The 23,634-nt window shown below is 44.8% G+C and overlaps 1 protein-coding gene across 2 annotated transcripts in view; it reads right to left on the bottom strand.

Annotated features, from left to right (window-relative positions):
- il13ra1 (interleukin 13 receptor, alpha 1) overlaps positions 1 to 21,199 on the bottom strand; it is a 32,235-nt gene extending 11,036 nt beyond the window's left edge. The window contains exons 1-7 of one of the 2 annotated variants that reach the window (XM_054736408.2): positions 20,988 to 21,199; positions 20,524 to 20,657; positions 18,896 to 18,991; positions 10,583 to 10,706; positions 10,387 to 10,486; positions 6,687 to 6,877; positions 6,473 to 6,606 (exon numbers count right to left, since the gene is read on the bottom strand). In XM_054736408.2, the coding sequence (XP_054592383.1) occupies positions 6,473 to 6,606; positions 6,687 to 6,877; positions 10,387 to 10,486; positions 10,583 to 10,706; positions 18,896 to 18,991; positions 20,524 to 20,657; positions 20,988 to 21,057 (849 nt within the window). In that variant the 5' untranslated portion in view covers positions 21,058 to 21,199. The remainder of the gene's footprint in view (positions 1 to 6,472; positions 6,607 to 6,686; positions 6,878 to 10,386; positions 10,487 to 10,582; positions 10,707 to 18,895; positions 18,992 to 20,523; positions 20,658 to 20,987) is intronic. The other variant, XM_054736413.2, reaches the window with a different exon arrangement.
- Positions 21,200 to 23,634: the final 2,435 nt, after the last annotated feature.

Raw genomic sequence — 23,634 nt, forward strand, 5'->3', positions numbered from 1 at the left:
CGAACTGTATAATGTTTGTAGCCAGTTTATGAAGAAGTTCCCAAAACCAAATTTATGTAAAGTTGCAAATAAGAACTTCCAGTTAACTCTATCAAAAGCCTTTTCTGCATCTAGAGATAATATACTAGTTTCTATGTTTCTACTGTAAGAGAAATCTATCAAATTAAGTAATCTACGCGAATTAGTGGACGACTGTCTACCCTTTATGAAACCAGTTTGGTCAGGGTGTATTAAGAAGGGGGTTACCTTCTCTAATCTTTTTGCCAGGGCTTTACAAATTATTTTGAGATCAACATTAATAAGAGAAATTGGGCGATAGCTGGTTGGAAATGCTGGGTCTTTGCCTGGTTTTAACAAGAGACTAATATTGGCTGAGTTCATGTTTGGCTGTAATCTGCCGCTCTCTTCGATTTCCCTCACCATTCTGAAAAATGTTGGAGCCAAAATGGTCCAGAATTCTTTGTAGAACTCTGCTGGGAACCCGTCTGGACCTGGAGCTTTCCCATTAGTCATGGATTTAAGGGCTTCCTGGAGCTCTGCTGATGTTAGTGGCGAGTCCAGGACTGCAACTTGGCTGTCTGTTAATTTAGGAAGTGTTATCCTATCAAGGAACTCATCGATCTCGTCATCTGATGGGTTTATCTGTGGTGAGTACAAAGTTTGGTAAAAGTCTCTGAAAGTGTTGTTTATTCTTTCAGGGTCATAAACTATATTCCCAGTTGAGTCTTTAACAGCAGATATGGTAGTTTTCTCTTTATTAATTTTTAATTGGCTGGCCAGAAATTTACCGGATTTATTACTATGTTCAAAGTTTTCTATTCGTAGTCTTTGTGCTAAAAATTGTGTTTTTTTGTCAATAATTCCATGAAGTTCTAATTTAGCTTTACGTAATTTGCTCAGTAACTCTTCTTCTGTGGATGTCTCTAAAGACTTAATGATTTCTTCTAACTCCTGGATACGTTTATTTTCTGTTTTTTTCTTATGTGATGAGAAAGAGATTATTTTACCTCTCATCACTGCCTTTCCTGCCTCCCAGAGAATAGATGCTGATGTTCCAGGCAGGTCATTATGTTCTAAATATAAAGCCCACTCCTTTTTAAAAAATTCTATAAAACCTTCATCTTTAAGCAGTGATGTATTAAACCTCCAGTTTTTGCTTGGTGGGATTGCTTTCTTGTTTACTAGAGTTAAAGAAACCGGAGCATGGTCGCTGACAACAATAGGGTGTATCTCAGTGTCTGAAATGTCAGCCAGCAATGAGCTGCTGACTAGAAAATAATCCAAACGTGAGTGAGAGTGATGGACGTGTGAGAAAAAAGTATACTCTCTACGGTTAGGATGAAGAGATCGCCATGCATCACAAAGCCCATAATCACTCATGTACTGTTTAACTATATAAGTGGATTGCCAATTGCGCCGAGTCCCAGCTGTACTGAGCCTGTCTAAGGAATGCATCCAAAAATTAGAATCACTTCCAAGTATAAGTGGACAGTCCAAGTGTTCGGAGAGTACAGAGAAAAAATTATGAAAGAATGGAGGGTCATCAATATTTGGACAGTATATGCTCACAATACATAAGCGTTGGTTCTGTATAGTTATTTTTAACATTATAAATCTACCTTCTGGATCAGAAACTGTGTCCAGTACTGTGAAATTGATGTTTTTGTGTATTAAAATAGCTACCCCTCTTTGCCTAGAGTTATAGCAGGCAGAGAACATGCTGGGAAACTCAGGTGTTTTAAGTTCATCTGCCGATGTGGCAGATCTATGATTTGACAGAATTGCAACCAAAAACTCAGGGATTGCAAAGGAGAAAGCCAGACAGTGTAAGTGCAAATCTGGTAGTGAGAGCAAAGCTGTGAGCAGCGAGAACAAAACTAAGGACATTGATAACAAAAACACATAGAGGCAAACAGAAAAAGGAAACATACTTTGTTACTCATTTTAAGAAGTTGATTCAGATCGTAAGTTTTACTTTTGAAACATGTTTTTTTCCTTTAGTCAATATTTTTGTTCTGTCAATTATTTAATTTTTGTTTGACCGTCAAAGTGTTTTTCTTGATCATTTTAAGAATCTGATTCAGATCGTAAGTTTTTCTTTTGAAACCCATGTTTTTTCTCTCAGTGTCTTAAAATTTGTTTGCTCTCCAAAGTGTTTTTCTTGATCCTATTGGCACAAATCTAGTCCCATAAAACTGCACGTGTGTTTAGCGCGCCGCACGCGCACATTTAGCCGTTTTTATCAGCTCAGGTACGGTGTGTGTCACTCACTCTGGTTACTCCAACAGGGAGCCGGCTCCGAGAGCTGTTTCTTTAGCGACCGACACATCACTGCATCATTCCCTTTCCTAATGTCCTGAAGAACGGTCCGGAGTGCAGGCGGAGTGTTTAGCTAACCTGCAGGAAATGTCAACGACAGTTATCCAGAAAGTAGCTAAGGGTTACCAGAGATGTTTCTGAGGTGTTCGCTAGGTACTTTTAGATTTAAAAAGTCAAGAAGGGGGTCTGAGAAGCTGTTGGAAATAGCGTCAAAGTCGCCAAGTTGGCAACACTGTGGAGGAGCGCTTCATTTGCAACTCAGGGCAGCGCAAGCGGGAGGAGCAAATAATCGGCTTGTTTTGTTTGTATAATCGTTCAAAACATTTCATTCGGAATATATTTCTATGTCGATGTTCAGAATACGACACCTGATAGTCTGAAAAAAATAATACCTAATTTGGAAAAAATAATACCTCTGAGACCAAATTTAACACTTTTAATGGCCTTAAATTTGACTATTTGTATTTGTCACTTTTTAATACTTTTTAAAACCCCGCGGACACCCTGAATAAAACGCGCTAGTGACCGGGCTAAAATGAAGCTGTGGGATCCCGAGAGTAAAGGTTTTCGCAGCGACCGCTTCATATCAGGTACTTAAACCAACGTTTCCTCAACTGTGTATGGTATTTATTTTAAATGCTTTTGTTACGATTCTTAGTGGGCTTCCTAAACTTATTTTGGCGGTGCTTTTTCTGTCTTATTACTCATAGCAACAAGTAAACGTCACGTAAAACGTTGCCTCGTGAGTTCTGCGTGCTGCCGTTTACGTGTTTTATGATCACAGCAATTAACCGGCTAAGCTGTATTTAATTTTTAAGCAATGGTTGATAAGTTGTCAGATCACACATAAAAAGCACTTTGGATTGCTATTATCTGTCTCACCGAGACAGATCTCAGACAGATCCTGAGACGCTCCTGCCTGACATTTTTATTTTATTCATGGAAAAAAATAGTGATTTCTCTTGGTGTTCAGTTTATACATTCAAACAGCACAGCACTCTATTTAAACTACTTACATGTAAATCTATGTTATCCGTCCGTCCGTCCGTCCATCCATCATCAATCCACCCACCCACCCACCCATCCATCCATTTTCATCCGCTTTTTTGGAGTCGGGTTGCGGGGGCAGCAGCCTAAGTCGAGCGGCCCAGACTTCCCTCTCCCCAGCCACTTGGGCCAGCTCCTCCGGGGGAATCCCAAGGCGTTCCAAGGCCAGGACCGCTCCGACAGCTTCTGGCGTTTTTAAAAAGTATCCCAGGGGCACGGTAAGGGTCGGAGATGTTTAGTCTATTTAATTTCTGACTATATAAAACGATTTCTTCGGTTTTGAAGTGTGAAGTAAACTCCGACGGAGTAAAATCCAAGCCGATCCCGTTCATTTTCTTTACCTTTGTTGCCTGCCAACATGGCGTCTACTCTCTGAGAGTCACGTGACGTCCGGAGCTCTATTGTTAAAGTCTTTGGTACGACCCGACCGGGATTTGAACCCCGATCTCCCAGTCTCAGTGTGGACACTCACCACTAGGCCACCTTACTTATGATGAAATTCACTCTTTCAGGCTGAGAATAAAACACCTCACAGGGCTGAGCTGATGTTTATTCTCTTATTAGAGCAAATAAGCAACAGCTGCTGGGATATGAATAAAAACTGCAGTGACCTGCTTTAACACACAGTCCAGGCCAACAGTTTGGATGCACACCTTCTCATTCAGTGTGTTGTCTTTATCTTCATGAACATTTACATGGGGAGATTCTAACTGAAGGCATCAAAACTATGAATGAACACACGAGGAGTTATGTACTTAACCAGAAAAGGTGAAATAACTGAAAACATGTTTTATATTCTTCAAAAAAGCCACCTTTTACTCTGTTTACTGCTTTACACACTCTTGAAGTTCTCTCAATGAGTCATGAAGGACTACTTCTTGAGCTCATCACATTCGATGACAGTTTCAATATAAAATAAGAAAAAAAAGCACAAAAAGACATTTTAGCGTGTTCTAGGGCTGGGCGATAGGGGGATTTTAGACCGTTTTACGATCTACACATCTGACGGTCTGTCATTTTTGAGAGACGTTTTTATCACGATTCACAGCTCTGCTGTTGAATTTCTGCCTCTGAATCAAAAGGGAACTTACCCCAGGCGAATGACACGCCTTTGCTTGACCCTTAACCAATCAGAGTGAGTCAGAGTGAGTGTGCACGCGCCACCAGCATTTCATTAGATGAAAGGGGATTACATAGTGTACATGAGGATAATTTGGGGGAGGGAAAAAAGGCATACCAGAGTTACTCCCGGCAGGGTGTAGCTTTACTATGCAAAAAAAAAAAAAAAACGCCTCAAACATAGAAGCACGAACATCAAAGTTCACATGAGACTCCGATAGGGAGGCGGGGGGGGGGGCTTGGATCCTGTTTCCCCAGCGGGAGCAGCCCTGCATGGTGCTCAGCCAACTGTAGCCACAGGTGGGAGGGAGATCTTGGGAGGAGCGCAGAGCACATTGAGTCCTGCAGGCTGATGACCTTGCTAGGCAGAGGTCCACAATCCGAAGGCGGGGGGGGGGGGGGGGGGTCCACAGCATCTGTCTGCATTCCTTCCTTCGTGGGGGTTGTTGTTAGCAGCTTGAAGGCTGCCTTGGCGTCAGATTTGGATAACAAGACTTTGTTTGGGTCAGGTAGAGATAATTTTCCTCTCTACCTTCAGTCTGTAACCAATCATTCAAGTCCTGTGTATCGAAAATATTGATATCGCAATATATCGTGATTTTTTTCTTGCAAACATGTATCGATATTCAAAAGTCGTGTATCTAATTTTTGGAAGAATTTACATGGAAACATTTGTGTATTTTCTTTTCTTGTGGTGCAATTCAAATGCCGACCACTAGTTGGCAGCAGTGTGTAATGGGTTTTGTTTCTACCATTGAAATGTAAATCCCTCTGTTATGGTTGAACATGTTAAGTATCAGTTTGGACTGTTTATTGAATTTTCCTATAATAAATTTAGTCTTAAAAAATCGCCAAAATCGTCTGACTGAATGTATCGCAATATATTGTAATACGTATTGTATCAACAGAATTTCACCAGTACACATCCCTAGAAGATCCATTTTCTACCTAAATGACGTTGTTTATCTGGACTCAGTGTACCGGGGATTTGAGAGGACAGAAAGCGGCAGAGTGCTGAATGGTCGTGCACTCTTAGCAACCACCTTCTGCAAACAACCACAGTAACATTTTCAAAGTGGCACAACCTAAAAAATTTATTTAACACACAATCATTTAGTCCACCTCTGTTCTCTGGTACTTTCTTTTTATTTGTGCCCGATGCGCTCCGCACTCATCCCCCGTGCTCTGGTGGCTTCACCTCACTAGCGCGGGCACACACTGAAGCCCTTTTCAGACTGGCATTCTGGAATATGTGTGGACAATTCAGTCCGGTTTTTAACCAGAACTGTGTTTTCAGACACACCACTTTTGTACCTGAACTTGTCCTTTCGGCTGCCTTCACACAGCAGGGAAAAGTTCCAGATGTCCGAGGGGGAGGGGGTGGGAAGGCTGTACCCGGATATTGCGTAAACATAGTGTGGCGGGCGTACATGCGTCATTTACTCAAACAAAGCTATTCAGTCAAACATGGCCGACGAAGAGCTAGAATTCATCTCACTGATCGGACTTATGTTAAGCATAATTCTGCGCACACGAGAGACCTGGATGATGAAGCTCAATGGTTAAAAGAATCACGGTCCGTCTAGGAGACGGTACTGTAGGAGGCGAGCTGCCATGGTTCGCCGCATGCTACAGGAGCGAGCTATCTAGGGGCGCACAGTGTCCCCCAGTCCCCTCCTCCTCCCCCTCCTCCCTGTCCGGAACTCAACCTCACCAGTCTGAAGCAGCCACCCTCTCCGTGACAAGTCCGGTCCTGTTACTAGGGGCTTCGTCTGGTTTAATTATGGAAAAGGTTATCCGGATGTTTGTGTTCAGACACAAAGGTCTTAAGGACAAAGTCCCGAACTTTTCCGTTTTTCATGGCCTGTCTGAAGGGGGCTTCAGTCTCACACCCAGGGACATTTCAAAGCATATCAGAGGCCAAGGCAAAACTACTCATTTATCTGGAAACAGGGTGCGTTTGCACACACAGTGGTGTGTCTCTTACCTGGTACTCATCACAGAAGGTGTAGTTTATTACGAAGTCCCATTCTGACAGGTCCAGCATGTCAGGAGGACTCCAGCTGATGGCGAGAGTGTGCTTACTTTCTGTGACGTTCCAAACCAGAGGAGGTGGTCTGACTGCACAGAGGACACCAACGACCCTGACATAGTCATAACAGCTTCAAGGCTGGGATACTAAACCACTCTGCCCTACTTACCATTATATATGGTCCTCTTAGTGAAGGTGTTCCTAATAAGTGTGCTATTGATTGTTGAGTGTAGCACGATGTGGATAGCATGGGATAAGCTGGCCTGGAGAGTACAACCTGTCCTCACGCCACCAGACGACATGTATGAAGAACATTCTTGCAACTCTGCTGGAGGCTCGTCACCAAACTCCTTGGCTAATCTAAAAAGGACAAGAACACATGTTGGTTATCGTCACACAGCAGGAAATGAAAAAGGACGGATTGGGATAGATTAATGTCCATTATTGGGATTTTGAGAGGTTGAGGACCAACAAACTGTAAGACAGAGAGGAAATCATCTCTGTCTAGCCTCAAAACAATTTCTAATCGGAATCTGGCGTCCTTGAGCCTGCAAGGCTCCAACGAAAACTCCCCCCCTCAGAAGATATGTGGAATGTGCCGTCGCTATGGCAACTCAACTCTGTCTCCTTTCCCAGCCTGGGTGGGACTGCAGGAAGGCCGCTGAAGCGTCAAGGGTCACTGCAACCCTCCAACCCTCAATGCTCCCCCCCCTATCCACACTGAGGTGACATGTGCTGCTTCTATCGTGGCTGCAGGAACTGAAGTGGGGATAGTCCCAACCCACCACCCCACCTAGTGGACACTTATGTTGTGTTGTCTGGAGTCTGTTGCAAATCTGGCAGCTTCCCACCTTCTCAGCCCGGTGCGTGCACTCGCACAATATGTGTCACGCACTTCAGGCTCACAAAGCCTGTTTGTGCACTACAGAGATTCTTCCCTTGGGCAAGCGCTGTCGGCCCAGCGTCTTTCACACTGGCTGTGTGACGCCATTTCACTCGCTTACACATCATCAGGGCGGGATCCTCCTGAGACACTCAGGGCTCACTCAGCCAGAGGGATTTCCTCTTCTATGGCGCTCCACAGTGGTGTGTCGATGGAAGACATTTGTCAGGCTGCTTCATGGGCTTCACCCTGTTCCTTTACTCGTTATTATTTACGCGATGTGTCTTCAGGATCCATCACTCGTTCAGTGCTTGGACTTCAGCAGGCTGAGTGAAAGCATTATGGCACCACGTCAGCCCTACCTGAATGAATTTAATCCTCTTGTGGATGATAATTTTTAGTGGGGGCCCCACTCTTCTCTCTGGCTGCCTCAGCCTTTTTAGCCCTGGGCTGAGGCTGAGCGACCCTCACTAAAAGGAGACATGTTGGGTGTGTCCATTGGTTGAGCTAACCAGTGTGGCGTAAACCCATCCAGCTGCGCATTATTCCAATAGCAGCTAGCTTAAGGGCTAAGACTAGACGAAATAGAACGTTGGTTACGTATTGTAACCCCAGATTCTATGAGTCTAGTCGCAGCCCTTAAGCCACTGGCCCCACTGGTTCTGTTAGGACCAAGAGCCATCGGAGGCGAACAGTGGTGTCGCTCCACTTATACACCCACAGGGGTGCCCACCATTGGTGGGCGTACATTTAAGCTCTTCATGTTTGGCTGATGCTGAGATCATCCTTCCAATAGCAGCTAGCTTAAGGGCTGCGACTAGACTCATAGAATCTGGGGTTACAATACGTAACCAACGTTCTTCAGAAACATCGATTGCTACACCTTTAAGGTAGCGCGACTCAGGGTTGCGAATAACCACAGTCACCAGTTCTTGTCATGTGTCTTGCGCATGTATGTCTGATCTCTGAATTGTGTGTACTGAAACTCTAGCAGTTCTCTCAAACATTAAACATTTGAATGTTTTTGAGTGTGCTGCTGTTGTCACTCATCGTGATCAGTGTGTGTTTCTGTGTGTAGCACCAGAGAGGTGGGGGAATATTAGAACTTCCTTCAATATTAATAATTGTAAATTGAGATATTAGCTTCAGCTCAGAGATGCTGTGGTCCCACCTCAACCTCTCTGCCTGGTTCAGGTCCGGACTTGAACTGGACCACTGTAGAACCTTGTTTCTTTCCCAACAGCTGTTCTGTTGTAGATCTGCGGTTTCTCCATCACAGTTCTGTTTGACGACCTAGTTTGGCCCAAACTTCATCTGTCAGACACACGGACTCATGTTGGACTTTAGAAGACTTTGGTCTACAGAGAAGTTCATGGTGGACTCGGTGACTGAAAGGATTCCAAACCATCAGCTCTCCACCGCTGTGCTGACAGCTGCTATACTAAACACGGCGGCGCACATTAAGGGTAAGCAACTGTACTGTTGTCTCATTTTGTTGCAGGGTCCTGTAGATCATTCTGAACCAATGTCATGCTGTCAGTTAATTTTTAGAGGGAAGAGTCTCCTCCTGCAACCCTTCAGACAAGCTGTTCTATCATGACCTTTAACCTGCTGGCTGCGGTCTGAAGAGTCACACATGCAGCTCTTGAACTTTGTTGCAGATAAGTGACCTCTTATCTCGGGGCAACCTTGCTGGCATGTCAACAGTGCTAAATCTTTTCCCTTATCTGTAAAACAAGACTTCAGATTGTTTGGAAATGACCTTTGACCCCTCTCAGCCTGATGGACATCCTGAGGTGCCAGGTCATTCCCGATGTCTCTCCTTTTGTTAACACACTCCCATATGCTCCGGAGCAGCAAACGCAAACCCAAAATGAAGCTTTCCAGAAGTTGAAAACATTTTAAGACATTTAAAAGAGACGTAGCCTTAAAGGGACTTTACGGACTTTTGAATTTTTATGCTCGCGACTGCCCCCTCAGGCCAAAAGTGTAACGGCAGCTTCAATAGTAGGCTCGTGCACGAGGCGCGCATGCTGTACGTGCACACTCCTTAACGAAAATAACAGCTGAGACAGTCCCTTGTGTGTGTGTGTGTGTGTGTGGCCCAGAGGACAGGAGAACATGCAGCTAATTAATTAAATAATGTGGTTCTGTACCTTTCTCTTCAGCACAGCCAACAAAGGTTTATGATGGGTCAGTCCTCCTGCATGCTCAGATCATTCCCTTCCCTTGCTTGAAAAATTGTTCCAAAATGAAAGTTGAACCCACATCTTTTTTATCTGTGAATTCAATGCCGTTCGGCGAGTCTCAAATAAAAATTTGGGCATCTTACTGTAAAAAAAATATACCATTAATGTAAAAATTAAACTCTAAATAAGCTATGTTCACATCCAGAATCAAACCCAGGTCTTCTGCATGAGAGTCCGACGTCTTACTAGGTGAGCTAAAGAGCCAGTGATGTTGTTTGTATCTGTAACATTTATATCCTTGATGACAGCTGAAACAACGTCAAACCAAAGAACGGTTCGGAGAGAAAATGGCTATTTTGTTGCTAATTAGCAGGAAATATCTAGAAGAAAGTTCTACAGAAAGTAGCTAAGGGTCCTCAGAAATGTAGCTAGCTTTGTCACTAGGCGTTAGGAACAGCGACAAAGTGGCACTGCCTCTCTCTCTGCTGCTAAAGCTACGGATAGCGAATGCTACGGGCTATGCCTGAGCGTGAACGCGCATGAAGCAGCCTGCTCGACCCGAGCATCTCTCTTTTTCTGTGATTTTACAGAAAAACAGGCAATCACAGTAAAAATGCCAGGGCTCATTCTACAGGACCAGGGCATTGCAGGAGAATGTATGAAGAAGACATTTATTATTTCTATACATGTTTTGGCTGTCACACTTCCATAATGCCCCTTTAACGCTACTTCATCTCATTACTTGTATTTGGCTTCAGCATGTGTTGTAACCAGTGGCGTGTTACCACACAGCATACATGTAGGAAAAAGTGAGATTTGAAGAATCTCCTGCAGCAGACCAGGTGCAGTTCACTAGAGTGGCCGTGTAGCTGTAGCAGTCCAGAGCAGTCACCAGATCTGGAAGAAACAGGAACATACACGAAGCATCTGAACAAGTGTTTATTCCAAATACAAAAGCTGCTTTCTTCTGTAGTAAATTAAAGTACAAAGTACCTGGGGATGTGACATTTAAGGTGGCTGGCTCACTTTCGTTATTTCCACAAACGGTTTTCACAGAAAAAGACAGAGATCCTCCCTCCATCACCAAGAACATTCCAAACGTTGTGTTGCTACGGAGCTACCATGGACAGAGAAACAGAAGACAGAGAGACAAATGTGAACACTTCTGAATTCTTGAGTAAAACACAGAGAAAATGATATGAATGTTTATTTGTTAGAGCACAGGTGTCAAACTCAGGCCCTTTGGCCAAATATGGCTATTTATATTTGGCTCACAAGATAATATATCAAATGTTTATTAGCTGGCCTGCCCAGCTCTTTGCCACAAAGACTACAAGTCCCATAGTGCTTTTGGGGCCTTAGGACTCAGTTGAAGTGCCCACTCCTTTCCTGTTTGCATACATGAGTGTCCGGCGTCTGTCTGCAGTTGCAGCTCCTCCGTCTGACACAAACTGAAAATGCTCCTCTTTCTCAGCGCAGCTTACTTAACGAATGAAGCCCAGAAATGGAAATTTGAACAGCTCAGTAATCTGGCTGACGTGGAAGAACGCAAACCAACCTCCAGATGGAGCCGACTGAACTCCGGTTTAGAGACGTGCTCGACTCAGAGTCTGACTCTGGCTGAACAGTCGACACGCTGACCCAACTCTGCGCCCTAGCCGCTCAAATGCTCTCCATGTTCAGCAGCACATCTCTGTGTGAGCACGGCTGGGACGATAATCGATAAATCTATTAATCGTACTATAGATGAAAATGAAGTCAATCATTTTTCCAGCCTCAATATATCTAGGTTAAGAAATGCACAACTCTATGATCATCAGCATCATTACTGAAGTGCACTTTTGGTTGTTGACACTGGCTAGGCCAAGGTATTTATATTGTTCAGAGAGACCGGGCAATTTCTTTTATGGTCCGATATTTGCTAACAGAGTGGGCGTCCTTTTTTATTTAACTGTTTTGTTTGTTTTCTTTCTTTATTTAGAAGTTCTGGTTATTCCAGTGTTGAGTAAAGGTTTAATTGTTGCATTGAAAGGGTGTACTTGCATCATTATGACGTTCCATTTCCATTTCATTTATAAAGCACATTTCTACACGGCCGAGGCCGACCGACGTGCTGCACAGTAAAAGAGCGTAAAAATCAACACACAGGAAGAAGTAATAAAAGTAGTAAAGTAACTACTATAAAAACAATAAAAATAAAACAAAAACATCGTAAAATTCAATTCAAAAATACTTTATTAATCCCAGAGGGAAACTGATTGCTGTAGTAGCTCAGAATAATAATAATCATCAAGTCATCAGAGAGTTGTTGTATATTACAATGGCTGTTGGCAGGAAGGATCTCCAGTAGCGGTCAGTGTTGCAGCCAAACTGAAGAAGCCTCTGACTGAAGACTCTCTTCCGTTGTCGGACAGTCTTGTGAAGAGAATGCTCAGGGTTGTCCATCATTTTCTTGATTCTCTGGAGAATCCTTCTTTGCATTATCTCCTCCAGCGGTTCCGAAACTGCCGAAACTCTGGCTGAGTCCTTGAAAGGGCTTGGAGTTCCTCCATCTTGTTGGCCAGTGATCTCACATTGTCCATTATGATCGATGGAAGAGATGGTTTGAATTTCTTCTTTCTCTGTCTCCGTTTTGCTCCCGCTCTGCACCCACGCTTCTTGCATTTTAGCTCATTTGGGATTTGTGGCTTCAGCTGAGGTATTATTTCAGCCTTTCTAATGTTAATCAGCTGCTCCCGATTGTAAACTGGCTTGTTGCCATGGTTACGCATCATAACAAATGCTCAAAAAGTGAAAAAAGCTAAAAAATAGCAGTAAAAATCCTCCAAGCTTCACAGCACCAGAAACAGAAAAGTAAAGTGTCCAAAAAATACAGTTTTTCTTGAGAAACTAGAAGAAAAAATGTCCAAGAAAAGGCAAAACTTACATATAGTCAACAGAGCTACTCCAACATGCAGCCACCCAGAGCAGCGCAGTTCCGGAAAAAATGCCAGCTAGGCTGAAGTAAAAGCCAAGGAATAAAAATGAGCCTTCTTTTCTTTTCTTTTTTTTTTACCGTGTCCTGTCTGACTGTGAAGCAAACAGAATTGATGTCTGAATGCTGGTAACAAGCCTTACAGATTTACTCTCAGGTGGAGCATCAAAGCGTCTGCTTTTAATGTCACGCCTGATACTTAAAACTTTATTGTTATTGTTTTTGAATGCTTTGTAATTCCGACCAGACACGGAGACAGAGGTGAAAGAGAAAGGAAAAGACAAAAGTCTGTGAAGGTTCTCAGTCATCCAGGTCATTGTAGTCTAATGAGCTTGAAAGAAAAGCGTCTGGACTTCTTTGAGTTGCTTGAAGACGTTTCACCTCTCATCCGAGAGGCTTCTTCAGTTCTGAGGTCAAATGGTGGAGAGTCCCAGATTTAAACCCCGTGGGAGTTTCCCCCCGAAGAGGGAACAAAAGACTTGAAAGGGACAAAACCATCAACCGCCTGACATATCACCGCCTTTATCCAGGAGATGCCATACCCTGCATCTACGGACTTCCCAAGATCCACAAGGAAGGTATCCCTCTCAGACCCATTGTCAGTAGCATAAATTCAGTCACCTACAACATCGCGAAACACCTTGCTACTATCCTTGCACCTCTGGTGGGTAACACCCCACACCACATCAAGAACTCCACCGACTTCACTGACAAGGTCCAGAAACTTACCCTGGATCCAGATGAAACCATGGTGTCCTTTGACGTAGTCTCCCTCTTCACTTGCATACCCACTACGGAGGCAGTGGAGACTGTCAGAAAACGACTACAAGAAGACAGCACCTTGGAGGACAGGACCAACTTCACACCCGATCAGATTTGCACACTGTTAGACCTCTGCCTCACCACTACATATTTCAAATACAATGAAGGTTTCTACAGACAGAAACATGGCTGCGCCATGGGCTCCCCCGTGTCACCTATTGTAGCCAACCTTTACATGGAGAAAGTGGAAAGAAAGGCTCTTGGCTCTTTTAAAGGGAGAGCACCCAGCCACTGGTACAGATATGTGGATGACACCTGGGTCAAAATCAAAACACAAGAAGTGGAATCCTTCACTACGCACGTCAACGCCGTGGACAAAAACATCAAGTTCACCAGGGAAAACATAAAGGACAACTGCTTGCCTTTCCTGGACTGCGCTGTGCACCTTGAAGAAAATGGCAACCTCAACATTGAAGTGTACCGGAAGCCCACACACACGGACCAGTACCTCCTCTTCGACTCACATCACCCTCTGGAACACAAACTGGGAGTAATCAAGACCCTACACCACCGGGCAGAACATGTTCCCTCTAAGCCGGAAGGGAAAAAGAAGGAACACACACATATAAAGGAATCACTTCAAACATGTGGCTATCCTAATTGGGCGTTTAAAAAGTCAGAAAAGATGCACAAAAAAGAAGACCAGGCACCAGCGAGGGAGGATAAGAAAGACAGACGCAACAACCTTGTCATCCCCTAAGTAGCCGGTGTATCAGAGAAACTCAGGAGGGTTTTCTCCAAACACAACATACCAGTGTGCTTCAGGCCCAGCAACACACTCAGACAGAAACTGGTTCACCCGAAAGACAAAACTCCTAAACACAAACTGAACAATGTGGTGTATGCTGTACAGTGCAGCGAGGAATGCCCAGACCTCTACATCGGAGAAACCAAACAGCCACGTCACAAGCGCATGGCACAACATAGAAGAGCCACCTCCACGGGACAGGACTCAGCAGTCCATTTGCATCTAAAGGACAAAGGTCACTCTTTCGAGGATGCCAACGTTCACATTTTGGACAGAGAGGACAGATGGTTTGAAAGAGGAGAAAAGGAAGCCATTTATGTCCACTGTGAGCAACCATCTTTGAACAGAGGCGGTGGTTTACGACACCAACTGTCTGCCATCTATAATCCAGTTTTGAGATCCCTTCCCAGATGCCTCAACGCCCATGCATATCCTGGGCCATCTGACCTCAGGAATTCACATGATAGGGTGGGGCCAGGCTTCACAATGAGCTCACCCGAAACTGAATAGGACCCACACCCACCCTCACACCTTGGCTCATAGAAGATCATCAGGGAGTCTTTTGTTCCCTCTTCGGGGGGAAACTCCCACGGGGTTTAAATCTGGGACTCACCACCATTTGACCTCAGAACTGAAGAAGCCCCTCGGATGAGAGGTGAAACGTCTCCAAGCAACTCAAAGAAGTCCAGATGCTTTTCTTTCAAAGCTCATTAGACGAAAAGGTGAGAAGAGAGGGGGGAAGGGGGTGGGGGTTGGGGGTTCCACAGTGGTCTCCTTTAAAAAGCAGCTGAAGACTCACTTGTTCAAGCTGGCTTTTGTTGGACCTTCTTCACCTCTCTCTCTTTATTCTGCTCTCCCCACCTATTCCACCTTCCTCAGGATCCACTGATTTCCCTCTTTCCTGTTCCCTCTCTCTCTTTCTTAACATTTTTTCTTTTAAATCCCAATTGCCGATTTTTGCTCATTTTAAATATATTTTTAAACATTTTCTAAATGCTTTTTTATATTTTTACTTTTTTTTTTTTGTTTTTGTAAAGCGCCTCGTGATATTTATCTTGAGAGGAGCTATAGAAATGATACTTTCTTCTTCAGCTGATAGAAGACGGCTATCCTGTTTGCAGCACGTGCAGAAAAAGTGTCTGTGAAAGGCAGCAACGCTTCAAATCTCATGACACATCTGCGTGACCATCACCCACAACTCTACAGTCAAGGCAAGGCAAGCTAACGTTAGCGTTTTAGCTAAAATGCGTGATCCGAGGATTTGGGTTGAGGGAGAACGCAACGAGTCGCTATATAAAGCAGCCGCAGCGCCGCTACCTGCATATAAACCGTGTCGCGGACCCCCCCATGTTGAAATGACGCTATCTATGCATTACGGGGCTCCCAGGGGCAGATAAGAGTTGGTCTCTCTCCGAGAATAATTATGAATTTAACAATGATTACTGCCTGATGACATTTTCCCACATCTGCAAAGCTCACTGGAAGGACACAAACCGAGGACAATATGTTCCTGATATAGGGTTTATTACTCAAGTAAGGGTAAAAAAGTATCTGATTAGAAGGCTACTTGAATACTGAGTATCATCTGATCTAATATTTTTAAAATGATGACATCAAACAGACATAAAATAAGAAGTTATGGGCAAATATTAGTATTTTAAAGACTAAAGGGGGAAAATGTAAACAAATAAACATAATTACTAAATAAACAAATTTTAGGCTAAATTTAGACACAAAATGAGGACAATATTTTCCTGACATACAGGGTTTATTTTGAAAATGTAACACGTTTAAAAAATACCGCGATAATACCGAAAACCGTGATAATTTTGGTCTCAATAACCGTGAGGTTACATTTTCACACCGTGACAACCCTAAGCAGGATCTAACCACCTGGCTAATGTGAGAGTCCATCCGCAGCTCTGGGTCCAAAACCACCTACAGGTTAGTGATGGTTGGCTTCACTAAGCTGTGAAAACAGGGTGGCAGGACAGGACTACCTGCAGTGGGAGAGGGAGGAACAAATAAAAGAGCCTCCAACTTCGACTCGTTCAGGTGTAAAAAGTTATTATAAAGCCCGTCACCTCATTCAGGCGATCCACAGCCGGTTGCAGCGACTCTTGAGGTTTTAATTAAACATAAAATTGAACGTAATATTTTAACATTTCATAAGCGGTTATTTTGGTTTAGATAATGTCAACAATAATATCGTTAATCGTCAATCATTTATTGGACAACATTTTGTCCAACTAAATTTGTTATCGTCCCAGGCCTAGGCGTGAGTCTCACTGATGAACACCTTCCTCAGCTCAGAGCCCAACCCCAGAGCTGCAGGCTTGAGCCACTGAGCCGATGATTTTCCATCAACTTTCTAAATGTAGAAGTGAGTCAGCTGTTTGGGTGTCTGTTGGAAGAGTAAAAAAAGCTCGCAGACAAATAAATACCATCAGAACATGAGTAACAAAACCAGAGACTAAATCTGACAGTAAGGAGGCCACTGTAAAATACACACACACGCACACACACACACACACACATACACACACATACACACACAAACAGACACCCCCCCACACACACACACACATACACACACACCACACACACACACACACACACACACACACACATACACACACACGCACATACACACATGTCAGTAATCAGAACATTATATCACCGAGCAAACATAATAACAGAAGAAAGAGACTGTAAACAAGAGGACAAACACATACAATACGCTTTAAAGACCTGCGCATGCCCGACATGGGCAATAAACAAAGGAAAACAACAAACAAAAACAGAAAGCAAAGAACAACCCAAAAAAAGAACCAGAAACCCAGAAAGACAAGAACCAAAACCAGTGATAACCCTACCATACATCAGAGGCATAACGGAAAAAATAAGAGCAACAATGAAAAAACACAACATAAACACACCAACAAAGCCATACACAACAGTTAGAAACAGACTAGTTCACCCAAAAGACAAAATATCAGCTGGACAAAAATGTGGAGTCATCTACGAAATCCCATGCAAAATATGCAATAAAACATACGTAGGAGAAACCGGACGCCAACTCAACACACGGACAATAGAACACAGAAAGGAGTGTGAGAAAGAAGCAAGTCGAAAACACACAAGAGCAGCAAAAGAAGAAGCAGAAAGTACAATAAAAAAGTCAGCCGTAACAGATCATTGCTTAAGAGAAAACCATATAATGGACTGGGACAGCACACGGATCATAACCACTGAACAACAAAAATACAAAAGATGGATCAAGGAAGCAATAGAGATAAGGAGACGTGGATGTGGGACCATGAACAGGGACGACGGAGTTTACACGCTGGACCACGCATGGGACTGCATCGTCGGAGAGGGGAGAGCGGGCAGTAGAGGGCGACAACGTCCTCTGCTGCCCGCAGATAAACGGAGAAGGAAGTGACGTCGCCTCTTCCGATGGCGTCCCGTCTGATGGCGTCGCCTCTTCCTCTGGTGGCGTCCCGTCTGGTGCCGTCGCCTCTTCCTCTGGTGACGTCCCGTCTGATGCCGTCGCCTCTTCCTCTGGTGACGTCCCGTCTGATGACGTCGCCGCCTCCTCTGACGACGTCGCCGCCTCCTCTGATGACGTCCCCGAAGTCGGCTCGTCTGACGACGTCGCCGCCTCCTCTGATGACGTCCCCGAAGTCGGCTCGTCTGACGACGTCGCCGCCTCCTCTGATGACGTCCCCGAAGTCGGCTCGTCTGATGACATCGCCGCTGCCTCGTCTGGGGATGCTCTTTGCACTCAAGAGGCCGACGCTCCATCCGGCCCGGCGTCTCCACGGTCTCCGGTTCCGATGGTGGTTTTGAGGGCAATGCCGGCCCAGCCTGCAGTGACTTTGTCGCCAGCCCAGCCTGCAGTGACTTTGTCGCCGGTCCAGCCTGCAGTGACTTTGTCGCCTCCTCTTCTGCCGCAGGCGCCGGCCTCCAGAGGCCCGTCGCCTCCTCTTCTGCCGCAGGCGCCGGCCTCCAGAGGCCCGTCGCCTCCTCTTCTGCCGCAGGCGCCGGCCTCCAGAGGCCCGTCGCCTCCTCTTCTGCCGCAGGCGCCGGCCTCCAAGGGCCCGTCGCCTCCTCTTCTGCCGCAGGCGCCGGCCTCCAAGGGCCCGTCGCCTCCTCTTCTGCCGCAGGCGCCGGCCTCCAAGGGCCCGTCGCCTCCTCTTCTGCCGCAGGCGCCGGCCTCAAAGGGCCCGTCGCCTCCTCATCTGCCGCAGGCGCCGGCCTCCAAGGGCCCGTCGCCTCCTCATCTGCCGCAGGCGCCGGCCTCCAAGGGCCCGTCGCCTCCTCATCTGCCGCAGGCGCCGGCCTCCAAGGGCCCGTCGCTTCCTCATCTGCCGCAGGCGCCGGCCTCCAAGGGCCCGTCGCCTCCTCCTCTGCCGCAGGCGCCGGCCTCCAAGAGCCTGTCGTCGCCTCCTCCTCTACCCCTCTGCTGGTCCCTCTGTTCCTCTGGGCCCTTCCTCCTGGTTCCCCTCCTCCCGCCCTGCTCCTCGTTCCTGTGGGCGTCTGGGATCCGCCCCTTGAGGGGGGGGTACTGTCACACCCGGTCATGTCTCCCCGTTTAGTTCAGCCTTGTGTCTCGTTGATTACTCCCACCTGCCTCTCGTTTCCCAATCACCTTAGCTCCCAACCCTCCTGTATTTAAACCCTGTCTGTTCTTTGTACTGTGTCGGATCATTGTTTCATTGTCCAGCGTGCTTAATAAATCCTGGTTGACCGTTCCTACCTGCTGCCTGTTTACTCCCCGGTCTGGATCCAGGCCTTTCCTCCGCTCCACTCCGCAGCGCGCTGACACTGCTACAGACTCAACTGAAGATGGATGCTTGAGTCGACACAAACACAAACAACTGTTTCTCCTGTTGAGTTTCTGTCTGACGCTCAGCTAAAGTCACATCCAGCATGGCAGCATGCAGGGTATCTGCAGGTTTAAGGGAGCCAAATTTAAGACTTTAAAGACCTTTTATAAGGCCACTTTGACCAAATTTAAGCTTTTTTTTTTAAATTAAATTTAAGCTATAATTTCCAGCTATTGCCTGGAACCGGTGCTAACCACGTCGCGAACATGGGATTAGCCATCCAGTTACCATTAAACTTGCACTTCCCCATGGCGCAAGCTCCCACTAGCATGCTCATCTAAAAATAGCCCCCTTTCACAACCAACCGAATGTGTACGGTTCCGCTTACGCCAACATCGTACACAAAAAATGCTGAACTAACTAGAAATTCACGAAAATTTTATAGAAATAAAATAATCTTGTTTATTGGGTTTTTGGTAATTTAAGACCTTTGGAAACTGTATTTAAGGATTATTTGTCATTTTTAAGGATTTTTAAGGCCTTAAATTTGGAAAAGCAAATTTAAGACTTTTTAAGACTTTTTAAGGACCCGCAGATATCCTGTGCATGTCATGGGGCCAAACCAAGGAAAGGAGGTGTGATATCAGTAGGAGGCTCGTGAGCTGGGAGCTGAAGAAGGGTTAGTTAATACTGAAGCTGTTTTACATGAAGATGTTATGAAATAGTTATAAAAGACTGGATGAACGTTAGATGTTGCTGTTGGGTTTTATATATTATTACATCCCTGTTATGCATTTTTCAGTAGAATGTGTCGTTCTATTCTAAAGGTGCATTTATTTATACTTACATGGAAACGTGTACATCCCTATAAAACATCTGCTTAATAAACGCTTTCTCCCTGTTTTGTATATTTAATTCTTGGTCAGTTTATTGGTATTTTTACTAATCTTATCTGCATTGAGCAGTGGCTCAATTAAGATTCAACAGTTGGTTAAATTTAGTGTTTAAAACAGCTTGGGTTCAGAAATCTTGTGCATCCACATTTATAAGTGATAATTAAGCAACCTGATGGTGCCAAACATACAGATATCGGCCATTGGCTGACCACGACCGCCTCATATCGGTACCGGCAATAGAAAAGCCAATATCGGCCGACCTCTAGACTTTATTATCGTTGTCTTGTTCAGCTGTCATAGCCTGTTGTAATGTAAAAATACTGAGTTTGGTCCACGACTTCGTCCCAGTTTTTCATTTCAGCCCAGTGTGAATTCTAGTTGGACACCCAGACAAAACAATCATGCAACCATTCATGTTTGTATTTTCAGAAACAAATGACAAAAACACTGAAATTTTTCGTAACCAACTAATTATTTTGTCATTTTCAACCTTGCAGCTGTTTGTTGTTGTTGATTTTAAGAAACCACCCTCTCTGAGGAGTAAACTCACTAAGCTAAACATACAGAAAAGGGGATCAGCCCCTAGGAGGACTGGGGGTTCTGGTGCTGGGTTAGGGTTAGTCGTTGGTTTGTTCACCACCAACATAAACATGTTTACTTACCATATCCTTATATCCTGTTATGTCCACTTTATATTTGCAGCTCGTGTCTGAACGTGGCGGTGGATCCCAGGAGAACCAAGGCTGGAAGTCAGTTTCCCAAACCAGAGTCAGATTTTGTGGCGGTAGAATTTTCCCTGAATGTGGAGACGGGAAAGAAGATGAGTTGTAGTCTTGTTACAAGAAGTGTGTGAAAGTTCCTGTTAGCAGCAGAACAGTAAAACGGTGTAGTAATCTAGGACACACACACACACACACACACACACACACACACACACACAAGCACAAGGAAGTGAGCTGTGGTTGCTTTAGATCCGGGGGGGCAGCATTCCCACCTCCCTGTCTGAACACGTACCGTCCTTGGAAAAAAAATAGCCTTGACGTCACTGCTGGGAAAACCGGGAAGAGGAGCGAAAGAGATGAAGAACTCGTGAAAAATCAACCTGAACTTAGTTAAAGTTTCATACCTGCTGCTGACGCAAACATTAGAAGCAGAAAGTCCATAAGGAGCAGGTCAGAGCTGTGAAACATCCTCATTCCCACCAGCTGCGGCGCACTTCCGGGGTCTGGAGTGGATAAACGATCCTAAACACGACCGAAGGAAACGGCTCTGTCCCAACATCTCACTTTCGATACGGAGTGAAAAAAGAGGAACGGAGGATCGGCTGGAGGCGGGCGGGAAGCGGGAAGTTACCTGACGTCACGCATGGTTACGTACCGAGACGCAGAGCTCCTGGAAGGTCAGAAGTGGGTAGAGAAGCCAAAGATTGCGTTCATGTTTTTACTCAAGTAAAGGTACGGTTGGGGTGCTCGTGTTTCATCTTATAGCAGCAGATTTCATTTGTAAAATTAACAAATAAATTACTGTGGTTGAAATATTTACACAAAAATGAGTGAAAATAAAATAAGTAAGCAGAAGAAACGGCTCTTATTCACAGCAAAGCCTTACAGACAGGGCCAGATTAAGACTTCGTTGTACCCTGGGCAACAATGTTCAAGGGCCCCATCATCACGACCCAAGGATCACCATAATATGGTCACATACAGAATATATTACTGTAATATGCAGTAAATATACTCAATGCTTGAATGCCTGACATCACGAAACCCGCTCAGGGTAACCTTTGACCCACCTCGTGTGGACTGACCAATGAGGAGAGGGTCTAAACTTGAGGCCCTCTCTTCATTGGTCAGTCTGCATGAGACTGACTCAACTGACGTTCAGTCATAGGCAGCAAAGCGTCTCTGTGCAGCGCAAAAGCCCGGGTGGACAGTTTGTTTAATATAGGGTGACCATATTTCCATTTACAAACAAGAGGACAGGGGATCTGTGCCTATGACGTCACACTATGGCAACGCCACACAAACCATGTTGGGACCCATTTTTTTGTAAGAACTAAATTAATATCAGATTCTGCCAATAAAAGGGCTCTAAAACAATTCATATGTAAATATTTTGCATATTTAATGCAAAATCTCATTTTTCTGCTTAAGTGCTGAAACTACATTTTATTAATAATAAATTATTATAACTTTTGTTTTACTACAGCATCAGTGTCATTTTGCCTTGGCCCCCAAAATATCTTGAAACAGCCCTGGTTGTGTGACAGAGTTTTGAAGGTGATCTGAACTTTGTCAGATGTATAAATATTACATGTGTATAACTCATTGTTTTATACAGGTAAAAACGTGTAGTGGAGATAAATCTACCTACATTTTACGTTGTTTTCTTGTTTTTATTTAACTATCTTCCTGTCCTGTCTGTCTCTCATCTTCCTGCATCTCCTCTAAACTCCAGAAAAACTGCTGCCTGGATTCTTACTTTTTCACCTCATCAGTTACTTTTGAGCAGATCAAAGGGATCTCCTGACCGCAAAGCGGAGAGCGTGTTTCGATGCTGCGTCAGTGAGGTGAAATCACCGCAGCACAGGTGATGAGCTCCGCAGTAGCAGAGCGCTTCAGACACAAATAAGACAGAAAGTAGAGAACATGTGCGGACATTAACTATTATGTGTTAATTATAGTTTTTTGGTTGCGCCTCTTTGAGAATGGACCGTGCGCTGGAAGCAGCAGCCTGGAGCGCACCAACGATCAGCGCTCTGCCGCTCTCTACTCAGAAGAGTCCATAAATGATGTAATATAGGTAGAAAACGTTTTTCCGGCTCCCCTGGATGTGTAGGATTTACAGCTCCCCCATAATTCGATCCCTGCACCTGGATGAAAATCCAGACATTTCCATCAAGAACCCCCCGGACGCCCCGGATAGAGAGTGAAAAGCGGACATGTCTGGGGAAAAGTGGATGTATGGTCACCCTAGTTTAAACCACCGTAAATATGGTCATGTGGTAAGTAGCAGCTACGCTAGGAGGGACTAGACTCTGTGGTGACGTCATAAATGCGACGTGTCTGATTAGCTGTCCTTTAAATAGAATTACAACATGTGAGCGACCCAGGTCGTAAGGCAAAGCGGATTAGCAAATAGCTCCTTTTGCTCCGTTGACTGGCATTCATTTTTTTGTTCTTCCGAGAACCCATGAGCCGACCGGAAGTGGAGCAGAACCCTGTTTTAGAACTGGGTACATTGAAAGAAAATACCCAAATCACTTACACACAAAGTCTTTAATAGGAAGTTTACTGATATTTACACAGTTCTTGCCCCCATTTATCTGTCAAAACATTCAGAAACTGAACACCACTGCTATATCTTTTGTAATAAAACCCTTATTTCCATAGGAAGCATTTAAGACCGTAGATGTTCATGAGCCAACCTGCAAAATTCCTGTAGGTCAGCAGATATCCAAAGGTGCATCAGCTTTGTGTCAACACTGGAAATAAAACCAGTCTGTGAGATTTTCCTTCTAATCATTATTTCGCTCTTGAAAAACTGTGCCAGTCTTCTCGATGCACTAATGCTCTCAGTTCCTTTCCGACGTCCAGACCAAACACACAGGAGGCTCTCCATGTGTGGAGACCAAGACATGGGCGGAGGTCAGCAAATAACAACAACAGTCACAAGATCAACGTTTAATTTCACACCACTCAGGAGCAGGGGCGGATTTAGGACTGAAGAAGATCCGGGGCTTAACACACACACGCGCACACACACACACACAC

Source organism: Nothobranchius furzeri, chromosome 3 (genome assembly GCF_043380555.1).
Source record: "Nothobranchius furzeri strain GRZ-AD chromosome 3, NfurGRZ-RIMD1, whole genome shotgun sequence".
Taxonomy (NCBI): Eukaryota; Metazoa; Chordata; class Actinopteri; order Cyprinodontiformes; family Nothobranchiidae; genus Nothobranchius; species Nothobranchius furzeri.